General features: G+C 34.6%; 1 protein-coding gene across 1 annotated transcript; it reads right to left on the bottom strand.

Annotated features, from left to right (window-relative positions):
- Nucleotides 1-4904: 4904 nt before the first annotated feature.
- On the bottom strand, nucleotides 4905-8936 carry LOC114725482 (putative receptor-like protein kinase At4g00960). Its single transcript, XM_028912001.1, has 7 exons — nucleotides 8839-8936; nucleotides 7962-8689; nucleotides 6331-6446; nucleotides 6013-6223; nucleotides 5617-5854; nucleotides 5375-5525; nucleotides 4905-5243 (listed from the first exon to the last, which is right to left on the bottom strand). Exons 1-7 carry the CDS (start codon nucleotides 8934-8936, stop codon nucleotides 4905-4907), a joined length of 1881 nt encoding a protein of 626 aa, XP_028767834.1.
- Between the last annotated feature and the right edge of the window lie 913 nt (nucleotides 8937-9849).

Here is a 9849-nt window from a genome sequence, read left to right as displayed (position 1 = left end):
CAAATTTAATCATATATAATTATTTTGTTAATATTTTGGTCTCCCTAGCTAGCTAACATTTTAGTTTATTTACTTTGATAATATACTTACATAGGTTAGCAGGTTTTCAGCATAGTTTGATTCATAGAAAGATGTATTCTTCTTGCCACTAATGATCTCCAAGATTAAGATACCAAAACTATATATATATATATATATATATATATATATATATATATTTGAAAAAAAGATGAGCATGCATTGGAGCGCTGTAGCCACTATAAATAGCACACGTATAGATGGCAAATAATCTCTCTTGCATAGTTCTTTATAAATTATTATAGAAAGACTAAAATAAAATTGTTGATTCAAGCAATTTACAATGTCTCAACAACTTTATTTGTGCTTGCTTGAGTTTGATCAACTCTGAATATTTTAGCCTTACTAAAATTAGAAATTTTTGGATTTAAGTCTTCATTCAACAGTACATTGCTAAATTTTAGATCATGATGTATAATTTTAAGTTGAAAATCTTCATGAAGATAAAGTATTCCCCTTGCAATGCCTTCAATAATCTTGCATCAATTTCACCGATTCAATTTACCATTATTTTCAGGTCCTGATAAAAGGTTATATTCACATCTCTACCAAGTTCAAACAAATTACTAAAAAGAATTATTTCGTTTACCCAAATTGAAAAAATAATTCTGCATAACTCACCAAACAAAAAATTATCCAAGCTTTTGTTAGACACAAATTCATACACAGTATCTTTACTTCTTCATCCAAACAAAATCCGAGAAAACCTACAGGATTTCTGTGGTGAAGTGTTGCCATCGTCACTACTTCGTTCTTAAATTCGGGCAAACCTTGGTTGGAACCACTTGATAGTCTCTTCACAACTAACTCTTATCCACCAGGTAAAATGCCCTGCATAGAAGATAACCAGCTACTAAAATCAGTTTATAGACAAAAATAATTTATGTTTGAGAGTGCTTGCGACAGCCATCAAGAAAATAGAATTATATACCTTGTACACCTCGCCATATCCACCTGAAAATAATTTGTCCAAGTTTGTTGTCGGGGGAGAAGTTGTTTGTGGCTGATTTGATGTCATCGAAAATCAAAATGCAGCGACTCTGCACTTGAAATCACAGATAAATTTCCCAAGACTTTACAAACATTATATGTTTACTTTGAATGGTCAATTGAAAACTGTTAGGTCATTGTAAATTTCTGATATTATTCATGAACGGAAACATACTAATTACCATGTAAAGTGAAAATTGCACGTCTATCTAAACACGATTACACGAAGGCTAATTCAATACCCGTTTTAGGAACTGAAACATTCTTGCGTGCTCTCCGTCCAAGGCACAGGATGCACGGACTTGCATTATGAATATCGCCGTTTGAACTTCCGCGGCAAAGAAAACATGTATATTTGACGGAAGGAGAAGACCTGATATTCAGTCTCATATCCTTGATATACTTTTCCTGGAAGGAATAATAACTTGCCTTTGGAAGGAGCTGGTGGTCGAGGAGGCGCTTCCCGGTAAAAGGGGTATATACGTTTCGTTCCTTAAATAGCAACTCGGCTTAAGTTTTCTTCCCCCTCCATTTCCATCACAGCATATATGCAAATTGTCGATACGTCTATTGAGACAATAGTTGCAATCAATCTCAGATATAGCGGACGTGCAATGCGCCATATATAGTTAAAGTGTGCAGAAGATGGTCACTCTCGAGAGCTTAGAAATAAGGGAACTAGTCTCTTTAAGGAACGCGTAAGTAGGAATAAGTGCTCCATCACTACAATTTATTATATAGTTAGGGGTTAACACAAATTTTACTCCCTCAAATTTAAGTCAATTTTTAATCCCTGAAATTTTAAACACATGATATTCGTCCATAGAATTTTAATCGTTACAAAATCATTGGTCCCTGGTATCTTCACACCGCTAACCTAATGAGGAGGAACATGCTGATGTGGCAATCAACAACGACCTAAGTTATTTCATGGCTCACTTTGGGCTAAACTGCAGCAAATATGGCTCTTTACAAGTGGTCCCTTCGGGGCACAATGCTAGGTCCCTTTGTTTCAATAACTTCACCAACTTAGCATCCTCATCATGATCCCTTGTTAATCAGACGATCTTGATGGGTGCAAGAATCTCTAACATTCCGCTCAAGCTATATGTCACCGCGATCAAGTCTCCTCTTTGATGCAAACGACAGGTAAAGAGGATCCAGCAATGTTTTGTGGTTGCATAAATAAAGCTGATGATGATTCCCCTTACTACCCTCATGTTATCTTCATTGCATGTGTTGGGCGTTGAAGTCGTTAAACATAGACTAGTGATTGCCAGCAGAGGAAATGACATGTGGTACGGGAGTAATTAAGCATTACTGGCTAAAAACCGATCCACACATTGAAGCTTGACCACAAGTTGATCAAGGTAATTAATTATTAAAATGTTCAAAACAATAAGACTAAAAGAACAGACCTTGCAATGAGTTAACAATTTGGAATCAAGAGACTTGTTCAAGGTGCAAATGCTGAGGGTGTCAAGATGTCCTTTGCCTTCCCATTTAAGTGCTTGGACTTAAATGGGTTGATCTTACCTGGAAGACTGTGTCACCACATTATTTTATTAGCTCTGTTTTTAGTCTAAAAAATAGAGACTGACAGAGATGCAATTTGAATTGTAACTTGGCATTATTTTAGTCACATATCATGAATTTTAATGACATCACAATAGTATCATAATTGGATATGATGAATTTTAGTTGAACATAATAGTAGCTAACAAGGCATCATCAATGAAGTACACATTATAAGGTGGAATCAGCACCTATCAACAAGAGTTTTCTTTTCATGACACCGGATATAAGCTGCAAAATAGGGCAAAGAACATTAACTTACTTATTTTATTCCAAGATCTAATAACCAATACATTTGACATACCTTGGAGATGTATCCGTCATAAGCAAGCTTGTACTTGCTTTCAAGGTGAGTCCTGAGCACCATTTTATCGTTCACACATAAAATATGCCCCTTGGACCATGGAATTGTCCTTTTTTTTTTGCAGGGGAAAAGAGGAGTATTATTGCATAGTTGCTGTCTCGAGTGAATTAGTGGGAGAGATCAACAATGTATTTGCTGCCTCCATTTCTATTGTTCTGTCATGTGTGTGAGCTTTTTTTTTTTTAGTTGTGTTTTTTTCCCCTTTATGTCGAGGTCATCAAGCCACATATGTGTGCTAGCTTATATACCCACCTCATCAAGTTAAACAGTGTTAGTGCTATCTCAAATGAAGTTAACAGTGCAAAGGTACCAATGATCAATATTTTTTAACACCCAAAATTTTAGGGACCAATACTATAGATTTGAAATTTTAAGGACCAATACTAAAATTGGCTCAAATTTGAGGGACTCAAATTTGTATAACCCCATCGTTAACATTAAATTTTGTTGCGACTTTTCCTGCTTACAACTCCACATTTTCAATGGTCCACCTTTATTGGGCTCTTCCATCCTTTTTCAGAGCACATGGTTTTACTTTTACAATGATTCAACGCTGGCTAGCTTGCCAAATCTTATGTGTGTCGGAGACAACTTGCGGTGATCAAATTAAAAGCATAAATTACCTACCTAGAATTTCGTATTTCTAGCTAAAAAATGGTCACAAAAATCTGCCTCTGTGTATGAGATTTATGTTACGACGTCTACATTATTTCAGTGCTGAAAGATGGACACAAAAATTTGCCTCTATATATGAGATTTGCGTTACGACGTCTACATCTCAATTCTTACACAGAAATATATCTAGCTTGAACAATGATATCTTTAACCAGCGTTGTGCTGGATAGAACCTGGAGAGCACCATCTCTTCTTGAGTAGTGTTCAACTATAAATTAAGTCATGAAAAAAAAATCGAGAAATATAATGATATAATCAAAAATTAATAAATGATTAATGTTTTCATCTATTGTTCTTCGTATCTGCGAAAAGGCCGTGAAGAAATTTTGTTTATTTAAATTTTTAGGCCTTTTTAAACGTGAAAATGTTTTCAAGTCTTCATTAATTGTGATTTAATTTATCATTAGATTCTTCTTTCAGCGTCAATGCCGAAAGAAAATAGGAATACCATATCGTTAAATAAATAATTGGATTATTTTTCCAGACATTACACGGGGTACATAATAATCTAAGAAAAAAGTATTTAACTAAATGATAGATGAAAAGGTAGGAAAAAATGAAAATTTTCAGGGTGAGGACATATAGATATCAAAAACTTTTTGCTTAAATAAGAAAATTTTCATTTAGATGAAGAATTCAAAATTTATGTTCAAATGATAAAAAGGTAGAGATAAAAAAATATTAAAAAGAGACTGTTGAATTTCAAATTTTCAAATCAGGGTTGTTATTTGTTTTCTAGTGTTCTCATTTTTTTTATGAGCATAGTAACTAATACTGATTTAGAATTTTGAAATTCAACTATCATTTTTCTTTTTAGATTTTTCTAAAAATATATACAACTATCTACCTTTATCAGAGTAGTCTTCTGATTAAAATAGTGTAAGGTGAAAAAACATAAATCCGAAGAATAATCTGTGAAAATGAGAAGGGGACATCTAACTGATCTAACTGATCGTAATCTTCTGCTTAAAACTTTTGACAATGACAACTTGATCGCTTTCCCTTTTCCTTCTCTTCATTTATTAAATTCGATTTTAACTAAGATCTGCCATGCATATCTACGTACATTCTCTTATGAAATTTTCTCCATCATTCCAGTTGTTCAAATATCAACTGCGTATAATGAATGGATTTAGACTCATTAACAGAAACATCATTCATTATTGAGTAAAAGATACGTATGAAAAGCTGTCATATTATCCGTAAGTGATAAACAAGGACACTAACGAGGGTACAAATCACTAATCGGATCTTTATCCACAGACCACTGCGCAGAGTTGCTGGTAGCTTGATCTGAACTATTTTCATAAATGGTTGGATTGTTTGAATCTGTTCTATGGCGACCAACAAAAAAGGCTGGTTTCCGAGGATGCGACAATGTGACGGAGTGACTGCTTAGCATCACCATAATAGACTGTATAGTGGGTCTCAGAGCTGGGTTTTCCTGAATACATAACAAGCTTATATGGATGCATTTAGTAACTTCATTTCTTGAACAAGAATCTCTTAAACTAGGATCCAGCAATTCCAATGGCCTCCCTTCCCTCCACAGCCTCCAGGCCTGCAAAGTGCAATTCCAATCATCTATAATTAATGTGTCAAGATTTTGACCCCTCTAGCTACCATCTAAGTTTATTTACTTTTGATATTATACCTACGTGGCTTTCACCCGAAAAAAGATAATATACTCACATAGCTTAGTAGGTCTTCAGCATAGCTTGAAATATAGAAAGATGTATTCTTCTTGCCGCTAATAATCTCCAAAATTAGGACACCAAAACTATATATATCAGATTTGATTGAAATATGACCATGCATTGCATACTCTGGAGCCATGTATCCACTACAACAAAAAGCATAGATAAATAATTTCTCTTCTAAAGTTTATTATAAAGTATGATGCAAAACAATTGGCATGAAGAAATTTAACTTACAAGGTGCCGACAACTCTACTTGTGCTTGCTTGCGTTTGATCAACTCCAAAAATTTTAGCCATACCAAAATCAGAGATTTTTGGATTCAAATCTTCATCTAACAATATATTACTAGCTTTGAGATCACGATGTATGATTTTTAGTCGAGAATCTTCATGAAGATAAAGCATCCCTCTTGTAATGCCTTCAATGATCTTATAACGCGTTGACCAATTCAATTTACCTTGGTTTTCAAGTCCTACACCCACAGTAAGAAGCCAATTCAAATAATAAGATAAAAAATTAGATTCACATCCTCACCCCAAGTTAGCCAATGCAATTAATAATAATTATTATATAATTTGAGGAGTGAGCATATGCATAACTAAACGCAGAAAATAATTTTGCAAAACCTACCGAACAAAAAATTATCCAAGCTCCTGTTGGGCAAAAATTCGTATATGAGTATCTTTTCTTCTTCATCCAAACAAAATCCAAGTAATCTTACGAGATTTCTATGTTGAAGTTTTGCCATCGTAACAACTTCATTCTTAAATTCTCCCACACCTTGTTTTGAACCGCTTGATAGTCTTTTTATGGCTAACTCTTGTCCACCAGGTAGAACACCCTTCATAAGGAATTATCAATCTATTAAAATCCATTTGCAAACAAATAGTTATTTATGATTTTAAGAGTAGTGATCCCGATTTTTACAAGTATAACAGATTTATATACCTTGTAAACCTCACCAAATCCTCCTTGACCAAGTTTATTGTCAGGAGAGAAGTCATTTGTGGCTGTTCTGATGGTATCCAAATCAAATTTCAGGGATTCTACGCTTGAAATATCAACTACATAACCAAAAACCAAAAAAGAAAAATGCAGGGATTATGGTATCTAAGGAACTTCCATGTAATAATTAAAGTGAAAATTGCATTTGTATCAAATTAAACATGAGAGCTGATATTTATCATACCACTTTGCTTAGGAACTGAAGCATCTTTCCTTGCCTTCCTTTTTAAGCACAAGAAGCAGAGCAATATGAATGTCACCGTTGGAACAGCTATGGCAATAATTATCCCAGCCGAAATCCTGCTTTTATCTGAATTTTGGGGGGGGGGGGGACTAAGTTACATACATATTCACTATTTTTATTAAAATTACACTATTTTTTCTTTATCCTCAACGTATTCTCTGATTTCTTGTAAAACAATTCCTAAGTTTAGGGTGAGTTTGGTACGAGGGATTTGGAGGGGGGGAGGGGGAAGGATTTTAATCATTTTCTCTTGTTCAACCTCCCCTCCGAAATTGGAAGAATTTGAAGAGAAAGGGCAATATTTTGCCATGTTGTGATCATTATGCCCATATTTATTTTTAATATCCCTATACTACCCTAAATCATTTTCTTCTTATCTCCAAACGCTGCTCTCTCCTTTGCATGTAAATGTGAAATTTGAAAAGATAAAATAGACAATTCAATGAACAAAGTTTTGAGGATTTAAATTTTGACGTACATAATTTATATACGTCAAAATTTAAATCCTCAAAGCTTTGTAGCCATAAAGATAAAAACAGATGAAAACGAGGTCCCACGTCTAATGAGCTTATTTGTTTGACCAAATATTTCATTCAAAGATGGGATACAGTGCAAGTTGTGGCTGAACATTATTGCAGCCTTCTTTTCAATAATACTTCATGTTCAAGAGTGTATTAGAATTTTGGTATAAGTATTGCTCAATATATTAAATATTATTTACAATTCTATTTTATTAAACATTCTATAAAATTTGAAAAAAATAATCTTAAATAAAATAAGAGCAAAATTGTTCATGTTAAAATATTTTCCCTCCCTTCTCCTCATGAACCAAACAAGGTAATATTAAAACTCCTCCCCTCCCCTCCCTTTCTATAAATCCAAACAAGGTAATATTAAAATCCTTTCACTTTTCTCCCCTCTCCTTCTCTCCATTAAAATCCCTCCCCTCCCCTTCTTTTTATTGAGCCAAATAGACCCTTACAATTGTTAACTAAACTCGATACCTGTGTTGCATAGTGGTCCAAAGCTTGGATCCCACTTGTAACACTAAATTTTAGCTCACCCTTTGTAATAAAAAGTTATTATTAAGTAAAACATCATTTATTAATTTAAATTACATATTCTTTACACTTAAACTTTTAAACAGAAGGTCTTCTATTTGAAAGAGTTTTAATTTTTGAATGAAAACTTTTAGAATAAATTTACAATCTTAACCCTGTAGATTTATCAGAAGAGTTCTAGCTTCGTTGTCGAAACAATCTTTCAAGCGCAACAAATTTGGGTGAAAAAATTCGTACAATGTTTATTCCTTGAAGCAGTAACAACTGACCTTTGGAAGTGGATTCCGGCCAAGGAGCTGGTGGCGGAAGCGCAGGTGGCGGGGCCGTTTCCTGGTAAAAGGGGTACGTTTCATACCTTAAAAAGCAACTGGGCGTGACGGTTACTCCGCCCACTCTTCCATTACAGCAAATAGGCAAATTGCTAATACTGTTGCTGAGACACGTGCGACAATCAATCTCAGATAGATCCGATGTGCACTGCGCCATAGTATACAGAGTTTGAAAGGCATCATAGTCTACTGTTTTTGTCGCAAATTTCTTGCTTCCGCCTTCCGATGCCTTTTTCGCAACCCCGCTCAAGGTTTCACCCACCAGCTTCATAAAGCCGGTCGTGTCTGTTGCATTGTTGACGTTATAATAAACTAACCTGGGGTATTCGTCCGTTTTGGAGAACAAATACTGGTCGGAGTAATGTAACCAGCACTTGTCGTACCACCCGACGGCTCCTGTATTATTGGGGCATCTCTGAAGGATGTCTTTGCTTGCGTTGGAAACACATTTTTGACAGGCCTGGACGGTCGCATCGCCGTAGCACTGGAACATGCCGTAGACGGTGTCGTTGGAGTTGTTTCCTTGCCCGGCGACGGTGGTGTTGTAAAATCCATCACTTTGATTGCTGTTGGAGGAAAGGGAAGAAAGTAAGTGGTTCAGATTTGTCTGAAACGTGCTTTTCTGGGCATAAGTTTTAGGGGAACAGACGTAAGTCAATCCTTTGATTCTGGCAATCGAAAGGATTACAAGGCAAAGAAGAAGACAGAGCTGAGGAGAATTCATGAGACGAATCATTTTGTGATGATCATTTTTTTGGGGATGAAAAACTGCATATCATACCTCAACAAAAAGGGAACACAAGAGCTCAAAGCTTACCTTTCATCAACCTCCACCTGTTGACTAAGAGGGGGAGGTGTGATGATCAATTTCAATCCACACGCCGACAGTCTGTTAACTCCTTTTACTATTCTCATTTATATTCATCAGTTTTTAGTATTTTGGAATTTTCAACGCGGCAGAATTAGAATTTGAGAACCAGTGATTAAGAAGAGTAGATATGTGAACACGACTAGCTAGAACCGTAATACTCACTCCCCTCCGTTTCATATTTAATACTCCTCCGATCCTAAATATAAGACCCCTTTCATAATGTAAATTACACTACGAAAAAGGTCTTATATTTAGGACCAGAGGAGTATATGACAAATTTTGGAGGATTAGTTATTCTAGTTCTCTACATTTTCAACCAACATTAAAAAATGTTTTAGATAATTAAAATTTTAAATTTTTTCTAAGCACACATGAATTATTTCTTGATTTCCTTGATTATTGTTTACCTTTCATGTAATGAAAAAACGATATACAGTACACCATCGATACATATAAATATATAATAATCAAAGTAATAAATAATTAGTCTATTCTTTTTCTCTTTTCCTTTACATCTGTGAAAAGTCTGTGACAAAATTTTATTCATTTAAATTTTAAGCCCGTTTTGAACACGACAATGAAGACCTGACCAACTGAAAGGTTTCGAGTCTTCATAGTCACTTCTTAGACTCTTCCCCTTGCCTGTCCAATAATTCCTCCACCATCCGCTTCAAACGACATGTAGACTGGCACCCCGTCAATGCTGAAATAAACTAATGCACTACCCCTGGTTTTCAATATAAGAGCTAGTTAACTAATTTAAATATATTAAAAAAATTAGTTAAGTTAGTTATTTTTAATAAATAGATGTTGTCTTTATTAAAATATTTTTGCTAATCAAGTGTATTGGCTAGAAATATCACTATTATAATGACTACCTTAAGAAAATAGATAAATATGAAAGACAAAGTAGATTGATAAGACAAAGTGGATTGATGTTTTATATTTAAAATAAAA

Source organism: Neltuma alba, unplaced genomic scaffold (genome assembly GCF_004799145.2).
Source record: "Neltuma alba isolate B1F8T4 unplaced genomic scaffold, ASM479914v2 tig00012254_pilon, whole genome shotgun sequence".
Lineage (NCBI taxonomy): Eukaryota > Viridiplantae > Streptophyta > Magnoliopsida > Fabales > Fabaceae > Neltuma > Neltuma alba.
The sequence above is the reverse complement of the archived record's forward strand: the minus strand, read 5'-3'. Positions and strand labels throughout refer to the sequence as shown.